We start from the raw sequence: 20,849 nt of genomic DNA, 5'->3' as shown, positions 1-20,849 counted from the left end.
CAGTGAGAGGCTCCTATCCCAAACAGAGAAAGAGGATTGTGGGTCAAAAATAGTTATAATGATTAGACCCACAAAAAGTCTAGAAATGATCATGGCATTAATCTTCTCTGACTTCTGTTACCTCACTTTGTTAAATTACAAAAGGCATGTATACTTCTATTTTGGTCTAAGGCCCCTGATTGTGTTATATTCCAAGATTGCTGTACATTTACTTCATGGTTCTAGATCCTGCAAAATCTCACATGACCAGCATCTTCCACTAGCTATTGTCTGATGCAGCCAGCTCTGATAATACCTGCAGAATTTCTAGTCCAGCAGCTAATCATGTCAGATCTTTCATGAGCGCTGTCTTCTGTGGTACCTCATCCCATCACAATAAACTTTTTTTACACATTCCTACATGATGCTAGACACTGTCATACCTCACTAGGTCTGTGTTTTTCACCCACCACTTCCTGATGTAAATGTCTATAGAGTTTTCTCTTGAGCACCCCATCTTTCAAATTTTTCAGAACCCAGCATATTTATCTCCTATGGACTGCCTCATTCGATCTGATATCATCGGCGGAGTGGTGGCTAGGGATCTGCACTGGCAATCAGAAGGTTGCTGGTTCGATTCCGGTAATGCCAAAAGAGACTCTGCAGGACCTTGAGCAAGGCCCTTAACCTGCGATTGCTGAGTGCTTTGAGTAGTGAGAAAAGCGCTATATAAATGCAAAGAATTATTACTTGGGGCGGAGTGGTGGTTCTGAGGCTAAGCATCTGCACTGGTATCCCGAAGATCCAAAAAGAGATCCTACTCTGCTGGGACCTTGAGCAAGACCTTTAACCTGTAATTGCTCCAGGGGCGCTGTACAACGGCTGACCCTGCGCTCTGACCTCAAAGGGTATGTGAAAATTAAGAAATTCCTAATACTAGAAATTGTATAAGACAAAATAAAGAACAGCAACAAAAAAAAATTAGTTTGCAGATTTTGCTCCCAACAACATGCTTTTACCAGATTTCAAAATTCGTACACATTTCTGTTCATAGTTCAAAAATCTTTCAAACATTACATGACCCATATATTTTCATCTGGATTTTGTCAGTTTTTAAAATTTGTGAGCTTTTCCTATCCTGTGCTGGATCCTATTAGCTGTTATAAAGCCTTCAGCTTTTCTTCAGGAGAGGACCAAAAGCAAATCTGTTTCGTTTTAGGGGGCAAAAATAAGCTCGTTTCGTCAACTTCCTTTTTGCCAAAATACGTTGATGATATATATATATATTTTTTTATCGCTATACAACAAATATTAGTCCAACCATCCACTCATTCTATAAACCGCATATCCATTTCTGGGTCGCAAAGGGCCAGTGGGTGAAACACATGGACCAACACTGAAGGACTATATATTATTAAAAGGTGAAATTAAGATTTTTTCAAGTTAATGTCTGGCCTTCGACAAAGACATCTGTTTTGGGTTTATTGTCCCGATTACATGTTGTGTGGATGTGCGTTTGTTCTGTAATTGAATCGAAGCTACCGAGGGTCCCGTTCCTGCCTTGACTGACGGGGTCGTGGCTGCGTGTGAAACAAGAGGTTTGGTAGTGCAGAAAAAAAAACGGATCATCTGCCCATTCAATGGCAAACTGGCAAAAAAAAGTTTGAGCTTATTTTGTCATGTTGTTGCCCTTCCCACATACCCAAATGTGCTGCAGCCCAGCATGCCCATATAGTAAGCATGTCGGTAATGGACAGATGAATCTACGGACAGGCTCGACAGAATGTTGTAAGTTATCTTTATTCCACGCCTAATGTTCACATTCCGCGTCTGCCTGTGCTGCAGTAATTACCTTAGCTGCTATATTAGCCATCAGTCTTTCTTTAACTACCATTCCAGTTTCTCAAATAAATAAGGCGAAGCTCGCTGACAAGTGTCTTCTGGCGGCGGTGCTAAGAGCGAAGCTTCGCTGTCATATTGTACAAGGAGATGTGATCACAACGATTTTGAGAACGACAGTATATTTTTTAATTCTTTAATGGTGAAGTGCGCATCTCACTGCAGGATATGAATTGCTTGCTAAATCGTAGACCACTTGCTTATTTTCAGTTGATCTGAGGCAGCGCCGAGTTGTCGCGCTTCGTGCTTTCTCTTATATTTCAAAATGAATGATTTTATTGAGATTGATGGTTTCTCTCATTCAAGGCAATCCAGCAATGTGACAACCTTCAAGCTAGAAGGAGTGGTTTTTAAGACTCAAAAGATTTCACTAGTTTAGTCAATATATGCTAGCATTGTGCTTCATAATATTGTATTTGTTAATAAAAGACCATAATTAGGAGCGAAATTGTGTTCAACCAATAATGCCTGTTTGGAGTTTGTACTGTCTCCGCGTGTGCCTGGGGGGTTTCCTCCTTCAGTCCAACCGCAATTTCCGACACTAAACCCAGATGGGGATCCACTACCGGTATGACACTAATGAATCTTATGCTTCAGGCCCCATAATCCTAGAGGGGCCCCAGAAGCAAGTTTAGTGCACACTTCTAAAAATTTGTGGGTGTCTACTGCATGAGAAGATTTATTATTAAAAAAATAATAATAATAGTCTGCGGTGGGCTGGCGCCCTGCCCGGGGTTTGTGTTCTGCCATGCGCCCCGTGTTGGCTGGGATTGGCTCCAGCAGACCCCGTGACCCTGTAGTTAGGATATAGCTTGTTGGATAATGGATGGATAATAATAGTGTGATTCAATACAAAATATTAGTTAAAATTAGTTAAAAGGTCTCCAGCTTGCTAAACCTGCTTCACATTAGTGACTGTGCATTCTTAAAAATAATGGTGCCAGAGTGGCTCTTCAGAGCATTACTATTGGGGAACTATTTTGGTTCCTAAAAGACCCAACCACATGAAGGCTTCAGAAAGAACCTTTATTTATTTACATGTATAGCTCTATGCGATAAATAACCACGATTAGCATGGTGACATATTTGTGAAATACCAATGTTTTCATGATTTAAAAAGGCATACAATAACACAAGCTCAAGTTCAGGTTTGCTTAATCGATTAGTGTCCTACTCGGTAGCCTACGCATTAAAGACTTTTTTTTTTTTTTGTCTACATATTAGGACGTCGTTCAAAGCAAAATGATCCAACTTCCTATGCAAAGAACCCTTCCCGGAATAAAATGGTGCTTTGATAAGCAGTCATTTTGTGAGGGACCACACACAAAGAATGATCAAAGAGCCAGTATTTTTAAGATGCAAATCGCCCAGCGCCCTCGGCAGAGGTAACAGCTCTCCGCGACTCTCAACTGAACAAGCGCCTTAGAAAACGGATGGACTGATGAATGGCATCCAAAGAAGACAGTGCGTTTCATTGACACCTAGGAGACGTGTTCGCTTTTTAAGCACGTTTTAGGCATTCCCAAGTGTGTTAATGTGCTTCTTTACAAAACCTGAGAGTGACAAAGCGTAAAACGGATTAATTTACTCTAAAGTAGCCCTAACTCTAACCATTCTCGAATGGCAGTACATTCAACAAAAACTCGCTTTAATTGTTTGATTTTTTTTATAAAGCATTTATTTAAGCCGCTTCAATCGCCAAGCATGCGTGCGCCTCTGATCTTTTTATCATCATTTGATTGTATGAAAAAAATTAATTTTCCAGGACCCTGGCATACAGTACATACTCTAAACGTTTGAAGGCACAGATTCTCTTTTAAAAAAAACTGCACTACACTATCTTGCTGCTTTGAATTGTATTCTTTTGGGCTTTGTAGAGTACTTTGTGATTGTGTGCTTTGAGAAAAGTGCTGCATGAAATATGATTGATTAATTGTCTGCTGTGAGGCTCTTCAGAGCAGGTGAAGTGTGAGGGTGTGCTATTTTCACAAAAGACAAAAACGACTTTCCTGCTGGCGCCGATCTTGTCTCACAGTCTAAAGGCGTGGAGTCAGAATAACGGACGAGCCTGCTTTGCCGCTGGGCGGGCGAGTGCGTCCACCAACTGACAGCTACCTGTCCAGGGTGGGTTTTTTTCACATAAAGGTCTAACAATAATCACTTTCTCACCGCAAGCCTGTGCCGAATTAAAATAATTAATTAAAAAATAGATTTATTAATGGTGGTAGAGCGATGTATAAGACAAAAAAGAAAGCATTAAGATGACTGGGACGCTATCATCATGTAAAGGGAGTGTCCTAGCAAACTGGCACACAGTTGCCACATGTTGGCAGAACATGGGCAGTGTGAGCTTGGGAAAACCCCAATTAAATACCGCGCTGGCCCAATTTGGGGGCTGCTGCAAGAAGCCCCTTAACAGTAGCGGCCTAAAATGGGTTAATTGCTAGCAGTGGAAGTTTAGTATACTGTAAGTCTCTTATTTGTCCAGAGATGGTCTGGTAATGCTGGGCCAATGAACTCACTACCACATAGTTTCCTGATTTTTAATGTCACAAATTGTCAGTGGGTTTTAGATTTTGAATGAAGAAGTATAAATAACAATTTAAAAGGCTTCAAAAAGTAGCATATTTAAATTGTCTAAAATTGCGTATATGTATTTCAAGCATATACTGTATATTTTTAGGCATGGCATATATATTTATGTCAAGCAATTGCTCTACGAGTAACCACACAGTCCTGTAAAGAAGCAAAAAATCTCCATTAAAGAACCATTATTTTAAAGAGTGCCCAAAGACATGCAGGTAAGATGGACTGGTGCTAAATTTGCCCGTGTGTGTGTGTTCACCCTAATCGGCTGGTTGTTCCTGCCTTTTGCACATATTGCTTTTTGGGATAGACTCCAGCCTCTATGCAAGCATACCTTGGATAAATGGGTATAGAAAATGAATGGATGGACCATAAAGTTATGGAGTTTTTTTTAGGCTTATGGCTAAATTTGGGTTCCCTGTCTATTTGCCCACACTGGGCCTACATTGACCTATAGCATCAGTTTGTTTGCTGGGATGTGTTTTTAAAAGATGTCTGTTTATACTGATACATCCATGTTATAATCCATTTATGAAGTTCAGGGTGATGACAGGCCACAATGTTTACACCAGAATCCAAATCCAATCACTGCCTATGTGGAATTTGCATGTTCTCGCAGCATATTTATTTAAATCAACAGGTCCCATAAATAGCCATGAATAGACAATAACAGATTCAAAAAATATATTTTATGATTTTTAAATGACTTTTGCAGCATATATTAACACAGGATAAGCGCAGGTTTTCTTGATCTGTCACCAACTGTACATTAAAGATCTCTGTACTGTCCACATATTATAACTTTTTCAAAGCCCAAAAACAGTAATTCTATTTGCAATGAACTCTTTCCAGAACAAAACGGTTCTTTGTCAAGGAGTTGTTGAACGACGACCCAATTAAGTGCCATTTTAGAAACCATTATTTTTAAGACTGTAATTAGCAGTTTGAAATTGAACTGGTATGAGTAAATTTGAATATATGCAGGATGCAATGGACTAGCGCCCAGTCCAGGTTGACGGGGTAGGCACCCACTCCACACAACTCTGAACTGGTTCACTGGGCACAAACCCTGGACAAAGCGCCATGGCATCACATGCCACAATCTTCTTTAGTCACGCCCCTAACTCACCCTTACTGTCACTACTTATCCCTGCTGATTAAACAAAAGACACTGTACAGTATGTCATGTGTTGCACCTTCAAAACAGACACACAAACACATAGCCCTTCCCCTCAACTCACCCTGAATGGGGTTAAGGGGATTAGAGAATGTTATGTCTACGAGAATTAAAGAGGCAAGTTGAAAATCGCTACCTTGCCACCTTAAATTATATAGGGTTGCTCCACAAACTCTCAAATCACTCGTTGCATTTACCTCACAAGAATGGTACAGTACATTTTTCTACCAGATATTTGTTCATTTAGTGGTTTTTGTCCTTGCATGTCCTCCAATAAACGAGTTTCCAAAGTCTGACCTGTTTATCTGGTCTTTGTACACACTACCATTGAATTTGGTGGGCAGTTTGAGAGCCGAAGTGCCGCAAGTGCTCCTCTCTGAGGAGGCGGGATGGGCAGAAACTGAAATGGGCGGGGTTTAAATATCTGACCCGACCGCGTAACGCTACCCTTATTTGCATAATAAGACGTGGGCAGGTCGAAACAAAGAAGAAACAAAACCAACCCTGTCCAATCCTGCTTGCCGCTGCGATAAGCTTTAAACGATCTACCAAACCATTTCCTCATTTCCCCCTCAAATTAATCAATTCATAAAATGCTGCATAGAAGCCAAAATAACCATATGAAAACAGCAGTTGTTCATGCGTCAATGACAATTAATTACATAGTAATGCAAGGTGCTTACCACATAAAGAGTCAGGCAATTGTCAAACATCATGAATTCATGAGCAAAACAAAATGATAACAAAAAGGTAATTTGCCACTTAATGCATTGGGAATTATTTATTTATGCATACATAAACATGAGTAAGTGTTGCTACTAAATTTCTATAAAGTCATGATTTAGGTTTCACAAGGTGTTCTTAAATATACGATTTAATTAAATATAAAAAGAGGCTCAACCGATTCAAACAGTGCAGGCAATAATAAATTAACGGCCACATTATTTAGACACACATTTTAGAAAATCGTACAGCACAGTCAGTCCACTGTCTGGATGATAGGAACAAAGCAATTGGCTTATTAACTTTTGTCAGCAGCCACAGCATTAATACACAAATATGTGGAAATGCATTTTAAAAACAGTTCATAATCTACAATCCAAACTTTGACATACTTAAAACAGTGCTGCAAAGCACCATAACTTACTGTATGTGAAATACACTAACATTAGGAGTTATCTTAGTTCAAAGCCAGCTATGACAATGTAACAACACATTAACCGTACATTCCAATAGAAGAAGAAAATTATTCGCAAATCAGATTCAGTTTAATGATATAATAACTTTTAACTGACGTACAAGTAACTGCTGTTTTCAAATAGCTATTCTGGAACTTGTGCAGCATTTTATGAACTGGTTATTTCATGAAGAAAATGAGAATATGCTTTGGCAGATCAAGTAAAGCCCCTCGTAGAGGCAAGCAGGATGGATCATCATCAAGTCAGTGTCATTTAGCATCATCTCATCCACATCTAACCATGCACGTATGGCATCCATTTTAGGACACTGCCATTTTTCACGTCTCCAGTCATGAAACATCAGTATTGCTTCATATCATCAGTAGTCACTCATTACTCGTCGCTCATTTTAGATCACTCATCAATGCTCAGGAGTCACTCATCAGGTATCACTTTTCATTTTTCAGTCTTTTTGATAGAGCCAATCAGTGGCATGAGCGACAACTGGGAGCGTGCAGTATTTAGATTAATAACATATGACAAAGCCCATTGAAACATCAATCACGTGCTTCTTTGTGTTGCTGTCTTTATACCCGCATGGCGTGCTTGATTGGAAATTCAATCATTATTCTATAAATAAAATTAAAAAATTTTTTTACAAGTTTGCAAAGAAAGAGGTGTAAATCTCCTACTTACATCATAATATGTCATACACACAAGATAATTTCTTATAGTCAGTCAGTCAGTCATTATCCATCCACCCATCCATTCATTATCCAACCCGCTATATCCTAACTACAGGATCACGGGGGTCTGCTGGAGCCAATCACAGTCCAGCACAGAGCACAAGGCAGGAACAAACCCCAGGTAGGGCGCCAGCACACTGCAGATAATTTCTTATATGTACCAGATATTATTTCTTATGTAGGATATATTATATTATACGAACGATTTATTATGTATGAGATGTATGGTAAAGTGCATTCAGGGTTAGATAATTATTCAAGGGTTAGGGAGTATCGTTTCTTCATTACTTCCATCTTCAGCGACTCATTAAGTGTTCAGATCGAAGTCACCGTGTCTCTTGCTGTGGTAATGAAGCATCTTGTAGTGTCATTCACACCATTGTAGACACTTTCTCATTAGATAGATTTTCATTATCTGCCTACCATTCATGCAAACGAGCATAACTTTACATGGTCGGGAGTCTGACATCCAAACCCCAACCTGATGTCTGTCCCCACCCCATTCCGCAGCCATCTGTTTCCAGTTGCATGGAAACTAGAGCTGTGCAAAACTGTCCAGTCAGGAAAATAGTGCAATCGAAATCTTTATTCATTGTGCACTTCTGTTGTACAAATTGTATACTTTACCATTAAGGAGGAATGGCCCCCCCGATCTGAACCCGAGTGGTGTTTTGTTATTGGACTTCTGTGCTCGTCACGGATTGTCCATAACAAACACCATGTTCAAGCATAGGGGTGTTCATATGTGCACTTGGCACCAGGACACCCTAGGCCTCAGTTCGATGATCGACTTTGTGGTCGTGTCGTCGGACTTGCGGCCACATGTCTTGGACACTCGGGTGAAGAGAGGGGCGGAGCTGTCAACTGATCACCACCTGGTGGTGAGTTGGCTTCGATGGTGGGGGAGGATGCCGGTCAGGCCTGGTAGGCCCAAACGTGTTGTGAGGGTCTGCTGGGAACGTCTGGCAGAGCCCCCTGTCAGAAGTAGCTTCAACTCCCACCTCCGGCAGAACTTCGACCACATCCCGAGGGAGGTGGGGGACATTGAGTCCGAATGGGCCATGTTCCGTGCCTCTATTGTTGAGGCAGCTGACCGGAGCTGTGGCCGTAAGGTGGTCGGTGCCTGTCGTGGCGGCAATCCCCGAACCCGTTGGTGGACACCGGCGGTGAAGGATGCCGTCAAGCTGAAGAAGGAGTCCTACAGGACCCTTTTGTCCTGTGGGACTCTGGAGGCAGCTGATAGGTACCGGCAGGCTAAGCGGAATGCGGCTTTGGTGGTTGCTGAGGCAAAAACTCGGGCGTGGGAGGAGTTTGGGGAGGCCATGGAGAACGACTTTCGGACGGCTTCAAGGAGATTCTGGTCCACCATCCGGCGTCTCAGGAAAGGGAAGCAGTGCAGTGTCAACACTGTATATGGTGGGGATGGTGCGCTGCTGACCTCGACTCGGGACGTTGTGGGTCGGTGGGGGGAGTACTTCGAAGACCTCCTCAATCCCATTAACATGCCTTCCAATGAGGAAGCAGAGCCTGGCGACTCAGAGGTGGACTCCCCCATCTCTGGGACTGAGGTCACCGAGGTGGTCAAAAAACTCCTTGGTGGCAGGGCCCCGGGGGTGGATGAGATACGCCCGGAGTTCCTCAAGGCTCTGGATGTTGTAGGACTGTCTTGGTTGACACGTCTCTGCAACATCACATGGACATCAGGGACAGTGCCTCTGGATTGGCAGACCGGGGTGGTGGTCCCCCTCTTTAAGAAGGGGGATCGGAGGGTGTGTTCCAACTACAGAGGGATCACACTCCTCAGCCTCCCTGGAAAAGTCTATTCAGGGGTCCTGGAGAGGAGGGTCCGTCGGACAGTCGAGCTTCGGATTCAGGAGGAACAGTGTGGTTTTCGTCCTGGTCGCGGAACAGTGGACCAGCTCTATACCCTTAGCAGGGTCCTGGAGGGTGCATGGGAGTTTGCCCAACCAGTCTACATGTGTTTTGTGGACTTGGAAAAGGCATTCGACCGTGTCCCTCGGGGAATCCTGTGGGGGGTACTCCGAGAGTATGGGGTACCGGCCCCCTTGATAAGGGCTGTTCGGTCCCTGTACGATCGTTGCCAGAGCCTGGTCCGCATTGCCGGCAGTAAGTCGAACCCGTTTCCAGTGAGAGTTGGACTCCGCCAGGGCTGCCCTTTGTCACCGATTCTGTTCATAACTTTTATGGACAGAATTTCTAGGCGCAGCCAGGGCGTTGAGGGGGTCCGGTTTGGTGGGCTCAGGATTGGGTCACTGCTTTTTGCAGATGATGTTGTCCTGTTTGCTTCATCAGGCCGTGATCTTCAGCTCTCTCTGGATCGGTTCGCAGCCGAGTGTGAAGCGGCTGGGATGAGAATCAGCACCTCCAAATCCGAGACCATGGTCCTCAGCCGGAAAAGGGTGGAGTGCCCTCTCAGGGTTGGTAGCGAGATCCTGCCCCAAGTGGAGGAGTTCAAGTATCTCGGGGTCTTGTTCACGAGTGAGGGAAGAATGGAGCGTGAGATCGACAGGCGGATCGGTGCGGCATCCGCAGTAATGCGGGCATTGCATCGGTCTGTCGTGGTGAAAAAGGAGCTGAGCCGCAAGGCGAAGCTCTCAATTTACCAGTCGATCTATGTTCCTACCCTCACCTATGGTCATGAGCTATGGGTAGTGACCAAAAGAACGAGATCGCGAATACAAGCGGCTGAAATGAGTTTCCTCCACAGGGTGTCTGGGCTCTCCCTTAAAGATAGGGTGAGAAGCTCAGTCATCCAGGAGGGGCTCAGAGTAGAGCCGCTGCTCCTCCGCATCGAGAGGAGTCAGATGAGGTGGCTCGGGCATCTGATCAGGATGCCTCCTGGACGCCTCCCTGGTGAGGTGTTCCGGGCATGTCTAACCGGGAGGAGGCCCCGGGGAAGACCCAGGACACGCTGGAGGGACTATGTCTCCCGGCTGGCCTGGGAACGCCTTGGGATTCCCCCGGAAGAGCTAGAAGAAGTGGCCGGGGAGATGGAAGTCTGGGCATCTCTGCTCAAGCTGCTGCCCCCGCGACCCGACCTCGGATAAGCGGGAGACAATGGATGGATGGATGGATGGTTTCTCATTTAGCTTTTGTTTTAATACCATTATAATGTTAGAGTTGTTTTCCTTTTAGGCATTATACACATTTATATTTTAGTTTGTTTGCATCTTCAGCTAAGAAAATGAATATCCATCCATCCATCAATAATTAAGACCATTCAATTAGTTAATGATTGTCAAAAATGCATCCTATTGTAAAATCGACACATGGAAGGCAAGAGCCAAATCCGAATGGGACACCAGTCAGTTACAATACACAGTCCATGGTAATATCTACCCTTATTTCTATTGCTTTTCATTCCTGAGTCTAACCCTGTTAGAAACTTCCCTGAAAAGAACCCAAACTTAAAAAATGGGGTACCTCTTTTGTGTCATTACTTGTACTAAAGAAAAGTTGGGGTTGTCGTGCTACAGCCATACAGTGGATTCAGAAAGTATTCAGATCTTTTCACTTTCTGCACACTGTACTGTCTTAAAGATTTCATTTTAAATTAATAAATGTGCTATTTTTACCATCAAGCCACACTCAATAACTCATAATGACAAAGTATATTCATTAGAAAGGTTTGCAAATTTATTAAAAATCAAAACTGATGCGTCTTATTCATATAAGTTTTCAGATCCTTTACTTTGGCAGCAATTACAGTTTCAAGTCTTCGTTGGGAAGTCTCTACAAGCTTTGCACACCTGGATTTGAACAGTCTTTCTAGCAGATCCTCTCAAGGCATGTTTTCTTTCTCTGTATTTGGCTGCAATTTTCCTTCTGTCAATTCTGATCAGTCTCCCTGTACCTGCTGCAGAATAGCACCCCCATAGCATGATGTTGCCACCACCGTACCATTCATGCTATTGGGCAGGTGATGAGCAGTACCTGGTCTTCACCAGAAATCATAGAGTTTATAAAGTTCTGCCCAAAGAGTTCAGTTTTTGCCTCAACAGACCAGAGAATCTTTCAGTTTGATTGCAGAGGTCTACAGTGAGTTCCTTGGACTTCATAACTTGGTTTTTGTCTTGACATGCTGTGTGCATTCTGAGACCTTATATACACAGGTACATATGTGCCTTTCTAAACTATGGTTGGTCAATTCAATTTGCCCAGGTGGACTCCAATCAAGTTCTAGACACATCTCAAGGACAATTAAAGCAAGCAGGATGTACCTGACCACAATCTGGAGTACCACAGTAAAGGATCTGAAGACTTAGATAAATGAGAGATTGCAGTTTTTGATTTTTAATAAACTTGCAGACCTTTCTGAAAATGTGCTTTCACTTTGTCATTATGGGCTATTGAGTGTAGATTAATAAACAAAAATGACAAATGTTTCAATTTAAAATGAAATCTACAACACAATAACGTGCAGAAAATGAAGAGATCTGAATACTTTTTCAATCCACTTACTGCTTTAGTTGTATTCATAGGACACTTGACTCACCACTAAAAGTTTTATGATTCAAAAGCTTTCAAATCCAATGAAAAATGGGCCAATACACACACACACATTCCATGTTTTATAGTGAACACCAGCCCATGGCCATTTACAAGTACAGAATAAAAGGATATTTTTCTGAATACATGGTTATACACAATCTAGAACACTGAACATAAGGGGTGAACATGAATGGATGTTTGCATACAATTGGAGCAGAGGCATGGATGAACCAAAGACTCTGTGGTTTATACTCCAATGACTTAACCACTCAACTACTTAAATGTAATTACTCATTTATTATGCTTTAGCACCCACTGTCACGTATTAGACCCATTGTCACCTCTGAAATCCAGAACATAAAACCATAATCTTCAATGGGTGTGCGTTCATTAACACAAAATAATCTGTTTCAGGTCTTTGAACTATGGAGGAATTGGTGCCATCATCGGGCATGAGTTAACACATGGCTACGATGACTGGGGTAAGACTCCATAATCCTGAATAATCCTAGCTCAGGGAAAAACAAAAACAACACTATGGATAATGGGGATATGATTTGTACTCTTTATTATTTTTCATTTGTTTTTCTCCGTGTTATTTTCTGGTTCTTAACTTCTGGGGGTTTTTTTGAGACCATTAAATAGATTTCTGCTATCAGTTTTATTGAATTCAGCCTTTTTTAGAGGTCCTACAAATATTTTGCATTTTCTGGTGATGCCATTTGTTGTGGGTTTCTTGTGAATTAGGAATGTTTTGTGTAGCATTGGAAAAGTTGTCTCTTGGAACTCAGTCCGTGGATTTGCCCCATTTGTCCGCACTCATTCTCTGATCAGTGCTTGCCCTGTCCACCCTGCTGTTATGTTCACCTCTCAGTTTCTCTCTACTTCCCCTGTTACTTTTCATACTTTCTGTAGGACAAGTGCTTTGTAATTTGGGATGATGGCCTACCTGTTGTCTCCAAAAATGCATTCTTTTGTTATTTGGTACCAAACATCCGACCCCTACCACAAGAAGGTAGAATGCTTCATGGGTCTCCTAGCCATCTTATCTAAAATATTTTTTCTAGTCATTTAATTTGGATATGTAATTTTAATTTCTTTTTTGTCCATCTGTTCTGGGATACTTTATATTCTTAATATTTTGATTTAATTTCCTTATTTTGTTTCTTATAATTTATTCTTAAGAAGTCCAAGTTATCCAATAAATCATTTTCTATTATTTCATCCTTCAATAAGGTATTTATAGTTTGTGTTTTCTTAATTGCAATGGTGATGGACAGGTTGAAGGACGAGATTAGACAGGAGTCCCCGTGGACTATGATGTTTGCTGATGACATTGTGATCTGTAGCGAGAGTAGGGAGCAGGTTGAGGACATCCTGGAGAGGCGGAGATATGCTCTAGAGAGGAGAGGAATGAAGGTCAGTAGGAACAAGACAGAATACATGTGTGTAAATGAGAGGGAGGTCAGTGAAATGGCGAGGATGCAAAGAGTAGAGTTGGTGAAGGTGGATGAGTTTAAATACTTGGGATCAACAGTACTGAGTAATGGGGATTGCAGAAGAGAGGTGAAAAAGAGAGTACAGGCAGGGTGGAATGGGTGGAGAAGAGTGTCAGGAGTAATTTGTGACAGACGGGTATCAGCAAGAGTGAAAGTGAAGGTCTACAGGACGGTAGTGAGACCAGCTATGTTATATGGGTTGGAGACAATGGCACTGAGCAGAAGGCAGGAGACAGAGCAGGAAGTAGCAGAGTTAAAGATGCCAAGATTTGCATTGGGTGTGACGAGGATGGACAGGATTAGAAATGAGTACATTAGAGGGTCAGCTCAAGTTGGACGGTTTGTAGACAAACACAGAGAGGCAAGATTGCATTTGTTTGGACATGTGCTGAAGAGAGATGCTGAGTATATTGGGAGAAGGATGCTAAGCATAGAGCTGCCAGGGAAGAGGAAAAGAGGAAGGCCTAAGTGAAGGTTTATGGATGTGGTGAGAGAAGACATGCAGGTGGTGGGTGTAACAGAACAAGATGCAGAAGACAGAAAGATATGGAAGAAGATGATCCGCTGTGGCAACCCCTAACAGGAGCAGCTGAAAGAAGAAGTTTTCTAAAAATGTTTACATTTTTGAGTGGTTAGTGTTGAGGTCAGACATATAAAGGGCCATGGATGAGATTTCTGGAGTGTCAGAGTTTGAAGATAACCCTTAAAAAGAAAGGAAAAATTTTGCAAGCGTATTTGTGCCTTCTCTAGCCACATTCTGCTCTCTTTGACCTTGATTTAAGATTTTATTTTGGCTTTGACATCTGCTAATAGTGTGTTACGGTTTCGAACCTTGGCTATGTATATGACTCTTTATCTCCTGATCCCTTCTATAATCCTCTGCGGCATGTTATTTCCATTCTGAGGCACAATAAATGGGATACAAATCCAAAGTAGTGTTTTTTAAACATGATGTTCAAGAGGGCAGATAAGAGCACTGCGTTCATCACACTTTTGCACACAACTATAGCTTAATTTAAGTTTTAGACCTTAAATTTAACAGGCTGAGTTAAAGTATCTTTTCTCTTTTAAAAAGCTGCCCACTGATGACCAATACTTATTTACTCGCTTCTTTTACTTACTATATATATATTCACTTCTTCCTTTTCTGAATTTGAATACTTCAGTTACCCTGCATAATATTTATTCAGAGTGTAGACAATGAAGTAGAGGACTACTGTACCTCTCCACTAATTGTGAGCCTGATGCTTCTTTTTTTTTACATTTTTCCTTTCTATACCTGTTTGGGCAAATAATGTAATTGTTGTTAACAGTTTCCAATACTCTGACACCATCACAGTTCCATATTTGGAGCATTCCTTTTATTTTTTTTTACAGGGGGACAGTATGATCGTTATGGGAACCTGAAACAGTGGTGGACAGAGGAATCCTACTACAAGTTTCAGAAAAAGGCAGAGTGCATTGTCCATCTTTATGATAACTTTACAGTCTACAACCAAAGGGTAAGTACATGACATTCAGTCCCCTGTTGGTGTCCACTGCTCCATGCCAGCTTACACTTTCTCTGATACATGGGCAGGTCAATGGCAGGCTGACTTTGGGAGAGAACATCGCAGACATGGGGGGACTTAAACTCGCTTACTATGTAAGTTCCTGCTATTTTCCTCGAAGGGCACAAGGGTCTGCATCTGGGCACTTCACCAAAAGATACATAACAAAAAATACTGTCAATAACTTTACAGGCTTACCAGAAGTGGGTTAGAGAGCACGGCCCAGAGCGTCCCCTTCCTGGACTCAGATACACACACGAGCAGCTGTTCTTCATTGCCTTCGCACAGGTATTGATTTCCTTTACATTTTCTATCTCCATACTGGAAATGGATTTCACGAGATATTCTTTTTTCATGTAGCAATTGATGTGCATTTGTGTTTTATACAGAACTGGTGCATGAAGAGGCGGACACAATCTATCTACCTGCAGCTGCTGACAGACAAGCATGCACCAGAGCACTGCAGGTAAGCCCCTCAGACACCGAGATGTGGCGCTCCGTTACCTGCAGGGTCTGAAGCCAAAATAAACACATTCAAATTCTGCAGGTTTAGACCTAGATGGGCATTGGGGCATACATATGGAATGGAATGAGCTGGTTGTAACTCCAGAAGACAGAGCATGTCAAGTTTCACTCCTATTATCTTGGGCAGGTTGCACTCTAAAGTCTTGTATCAAGCTGAGCTTCATGCTTGGGACTACCTGGATAAAATGAGACAACTGTAGACTTAGCTGGATTTAATTCCTGAGATGGAGAAAGCCTGTCTTCACTTAATCCTTACAGTGTCATTGGATTAAATTTGCCCCATTTCTGCACCTCTACATTTCATCTATTCAGGATGGAACCTTTTGACTTCTCCTACATTTCCCAAATTAAATAGGAATAGGAAAGAGTTAAACTATCTATCTATCTATCTATCTAAACATTGAATAATTTGCACAGATTCGAAAAATGTTTTACCTTGCCATGTCATTCAGGTCAATTTTCACCTGTCATTCACTCTAACGTACTTTCCACTGCATTTAGTGTAGTTTGTTCACAACCCATAAAACCACCCTAAACTTAACCTTTTCAACTCAGCAAAGTTGAAGTGCCCTAAATTTACAAAAAGCAAAAAAGTTTCAAATGTTACATTTTTGTAAAGCTGCTATACCTTTTCAACACTGACACATCCATTGTGTCAATTTTTGTGGTTCTGTAAAAACTAAAATCTATCTATCTATCTATCTATCTATCTATCTATCTATCTATCTATCTATCTATCTATCTATCTATCTATCTATCTAGCTAGCTAGCTAGCTATCTATCTAGCTATCTAGCTAGCTATCTATCTAGCTATCTAGCTAGCTGCTTTAGTGGATTTTACTGTCCTTTTTTATTAGATTTTAATTTAGGAAACTAATTGCTTGCATCCCATAAACACATTCTAAATGACATCTGCTGGAAACATAGGTTGATCATAATTACAGGTTAAGATGGTCAATCGGTATGAAATAGGGTGAATATCCTGTGAGCAGACTTGGACCATGACAGGTTCAGTTGAAAAGATATTTGTTTGTTTTATGTCAAGCCATTCCTTACCCCTATCAAGACTGACTTTGTGGCGATACATTCAATGGCCTTGTATCTAAATAAGCTTCACTGACGTTAAAACAGAGATTTTCGGCTAAGCCATCTTTCACTCTATACAAGTCACACTGACCTTCACTTTGACTACTGTGAGCATCCTGCCAACTGTTTTCAGATGAGCCACCCTTGTCCCGTGTTTTACACTTTACTTTAGAGACACTAATTAGGGACTCTGCTAAGTCGGGTTTTTCTGTGCTGACTTGGAACAAGCTGGCTGTAAAGCAGGAACTCAAACCAAGCTAAGCTTCAACTCTTTAGGACTCAGGAAAAAAACAGCTTTTGTTATTGAGACCCAGTTTGAGCTTTCGGTGCTCAAGTCAAAATGAGTTGGATACTTGGAGCTGAGTGAGTGTAGTTATTGAAACTTGGATTCATCTGGGCTAAATTATGAAGATGTTTTTGTTTCATGTCAATAACTTGGGCCCATGGCATATTTTATTACAAAGGCTCAAGCTGAGCTGAATTTTACTACAGGGTCCTAGCAAACAATAGATTTCACTCTCTAACAATTATATAGACATTTCTATAGTAAATGCATTATGGTCAAACATAACACTAATTACAAGAGCAAGCAGTTGAAATGTCAGGCTCAGTCAATGATAAAGATAGAATTTATAAAAAGAACTTAAGGTAAACAAGTAAAGACTGTCGAAAATTTTAGACATGCATTTAACCTATGTCATTAATTAATTTTATTCACAATGTATTCCTGCATATGTTGGATTGAAACCCACATATGTTAGCAATTAATTTTTGGCAATTAAAAAAGCCTTTGAAAAGGCCAGCCAAATGCATACTCTAAAATAAATATGGCACTAACAAAAATGTCTCCAAAACTGTGTTCGTTGAGAACTGAATTCCTCAAGCACAAAGACATACAGTTATACACATACTGTATAAAATGGCTTAATTCTCCTGTTGACGTATTTGATGTAACTGTAGGTACAGATTCAGTTTTATTCCATGGTTTTTCTCTACTTCACAGAAATATCCTGACAGTTATTCTAAAAGAGCTCAGCAGCTCTCTAAACTGCAGTCAAGATTTCAGCTTTTATTGCTCAAGGTTTCTCCTAAATGGGTCCATTCCACCATCACACTGCAGTCTATTTTTATGAGAAAACTTGACCACCGAGTCTTATTATCTATAACACAAATAATCAGCAGCTTCAGAAGACACTTAAATAAATTAATTATCTTGGTTTTCAGTAATGCATTATTTATTTAACAACTGTTTATGGCCTCAAATGCATTAATAGTTTTCGTGTTCCTAAGAATTACTTATAAACGCTTTCTATCGGTTTAGCTTTTATTGTTTTGTTGGCCTGGCGACTCCTGGTTAACCAGTATAAGAAAACTCCAACATATGACATACCGTTCAGCTCATCTTGATGTCTGTTTATGCAAGACATTGAGCTTTTTGCAGTTCTCCCCTATTTTTGGCACTCTAAATTCAAAAGCCCCTCATTTGTAGGCTATTTCTGAGCTGTATTTTGTGCAGGACATTATACCTTTATGATAAGGAATAAACCCATAAGTGTCATCAGCAAAAATGATCAGGACATTATGTTGTGCAAGCCACGTCAGCCAACCCAAAGGGTTCAACCCCCTAATGGTATACAAGGGGTCAAAATGACTCCTTTTCACAAAATGTTAAAAAATGGGGATCAGTAATAAAGGCATGTGGAGTGTCCTTTTATGCTCTTTTGAGGTTGCTGCACAAGAATATAATAGTTTTCATATTTTATTCTTTACCAGTGGCTCTAAGTCCTCTAACAGCCATTCCTAGAAGACCAAGAAAGACACATTTCAAACATAAGCATGTGGGGTATTATTTTAGACTATTTCAAGGTCAGTAACTTTACATTTCTTATGAACACCAAATAAGGGGGCTTACGGTAATTCAGACTTTGTTTTTTAACCTGCAATCAACTGTCCCTCACACGTCTTTGGGGATGTGACAAGAAAACCCACACTGATAGAATGTGCAACCTCCAGAAGGTCAATATCTAGGCACTGCATCAAAACACAAGGCACTGTATTTTTGAAGCAGCAGCATTAACTACACTACCATATCATCCACTTTGAACGTGTAATTCTTGAAAATAAAGCAAGACAACTGTAGGGAGGCCATGCACCGCAGTCTAAACCCATTTATTCCATTACAGCAACAGGGAAATCAGAACATATCTTGGCACCATTAGGCAAAATATAACAATGAGCTATAGCAGGGGTGGGCAATGTCGGGCCTGGAGAGCCACAGTGGCTGCAGGTTTTTGTTCCAACCCAGTTTCTTAATGAGAAGCCAATCATTGCTGATGAAGAAGCACTTATTGCTCAAGTGACATTTTGATGCTTCATTTTAGTGATCTCGCTTGTTAAGGTTCCCCACCCTTAATTGCTTATTTCAATCTTAAACCGCTGCATTCACTGTTTTAATGGCTCCTTATTAGCAATAAGATGTAAATGACAAAGTAGCCGGCAGTTCTCCATTCTTTTATTCCATTTACATCCATGTGTTTATCATGCACTGCTTTATTTTAATAAAAGAAAAATGTAACAGACTGAAGATTATCTGTTTTAGGCTTCAAATCATTTGGCTGATATCTTTGGAAAGGAAAATCAATGCTACAAGAACCTACCATTGCAGACTAACTAAGCCCTAAAATTAAATAAGGTCTGAGATTGGCAAGGATTGATTTCTAATTAAGCAATTGGGTTGGAATGAAAACCTGCAGCCACTGCGGCCCTCCAGGACCCACATTACCCTCCCCTGCGCTATAGGATAGGTGGCACTCTATTGCCTCATACTCACTCACACTCATATTAGGCCAATTCTGAAGATTAAGATGCAAAGTTTACTTAGTGCAGCACTTAGTGATACTGTAGGAAAGGGAAATCAAGGCCAGACTTTTGGCAGGTAATACATTATATTAATTTATACTGATGGACTATTAAAATTAACATGAACTTATTTTAAAGCTCATCCAACTATTAGTTGATGCAAATACATGACATTTTCACTTACTTATTTTGCCAATGGAGAAACCTGACCTGGAAATATAAACGTCACCATTTCAGATTGTTGTGCATCTTTCTTGCCTTTGTATATGGACTAAAGCAGCTGGCATGCAGTTCCTTCCAAGAACTTAGCAAATTGTATTTTAATAGTGAAATTTAAGCAGAACTATTGTTTACGTCAGGAATTGTATTCATGCTTTTTATCATTTTAGGGATTTCCACCAAATCTGTTGGCTTTATCACTAACATTTATTTTTCAGTTTACGCATACTGGCCAATTCTTTCAGTTGAGAGGCTCATGCCAAGTTCAAATAGGCTTGAGCAGAGCCAGTTTTCACTGCAGGGACTCAGGCTAACTGGAGCTTTATCACACTGAATTGGGGTGAGTTCATTCCACTTCTAGGACTGAAGCCATTGTTAGATTTATTACACTTATTTGAGCTAATTGAGATCCACAACAGATATTCATCCAAAGTCGAAGTTCAGTAGACACAAGGATTTAGTTGGGTTTAATTGCAAATGCAGCTGAGCTGGGCCTCATTTCAGGGACTCCACGGACATAAACCAAGCCAAGGTGCACTTCAGTTCTGATGCCAAGAGAAGAACTACATTATCTGAATAAAAACAAATGCATTTCTTTTTCCCTGCAGAGTCATCGGGAGTGTCTCACAGTTTGAAGAGTTTGGCCGTGTATTTCATTGCCCCAAGGCTGCGCCAATGAATCCTGTCCACAAGTGCTCCGTCTGGTGATTAACTGAACACAACACAAAATGTTTTTTTAGTCTCATCTTTTATTTTTTAAATAAGTTAATGGACACCTTGGTATTTCATATTGTATGTTATTATCTCCCATTCCTTTTGAATTGAACAGTTACATTTTCTTCTGAATATTTCTACGATTTTGACTTCATGTTCCCTTCAGTCTGCCGTTTTGGGCTCAGCCATACGTGTCACTTGACACATGATCCTTAAGCTTTAACTTCTGGACTGTATCCCTATATAGGTAAATCTTAGTTTTGTGTTCCAGGATTTGCCCATTCTCTGTTTTTTGTTACCCTTGTACTTATTGTCCACCT

The 20,849-nt window shown here is 41.0% G+C and overlaps 1 protein-coding gene across 2 annotated transcripts in view; it reads left to right on the top strand.

Moving 5' to 3' along the window:
• LOC114646675 (endothelin-converting enzyme-like 1) overlaps positions 1 to 20,554 on the top strand; it is a 40,974-nt gene extending 20,420 nt beyond the window's left edge. For both annotated transcript variants that reach the window (XM_028794980.2, XM_028794979.2), the window contains exons 12-17: positions 12,492 to 12,559; positions 14,954 to 15,078; positions 15,156 to 15,221; positions 15,319 to 15,414; positions 15,516 to 15,592; positions 20,424 to 20,554. In XM_028794980.2, coding sequence (XP_028650813.1) covers positions 12,492 to 12,559; positions 14,954 to 15,078; positions 15,156 to 15,221; positions 15,319 to 15,414; positions 15,516 to 15,592; positions 20,424 to 20,523 — 532 coding nt within the window. In that variant the 3' untranslated portion in view covers positions 20,524 to 20,554. The remainder of the gene's footprint in view (positions 1 to 12,491; positions 12,560 to 14,953; positions 15,079 to 15,155; positions 15,222 to 15,318; positions 15,415 to 15,515; positions 15,593 to 20,423) is intronic.
• The last annotated feature ends 295 nt before the right edge of the window (positions 20,555 to 20,849 follow it).

Source organism: Erpetoichthys calabaricus, chromosome 2 (assembly GCF_900747795.2).
Source record: "Erpetoichthys calabaricus chromosome 2, fErpCal1.3, whole genome shotgun sequence".
Classification (NCBI taxonomy): Eukaryota; Metazoa; Chordata; class Cladistia; order Polypteriformes; family Polypteridae; genus Erpetoichthys; species Erpetoichthys calabaricus.
The sequence above is the reverse complement of the archived record's forward strand: the minus strand, read 5'-3'. Positions and strand labels throughout refer to the sequence as shown.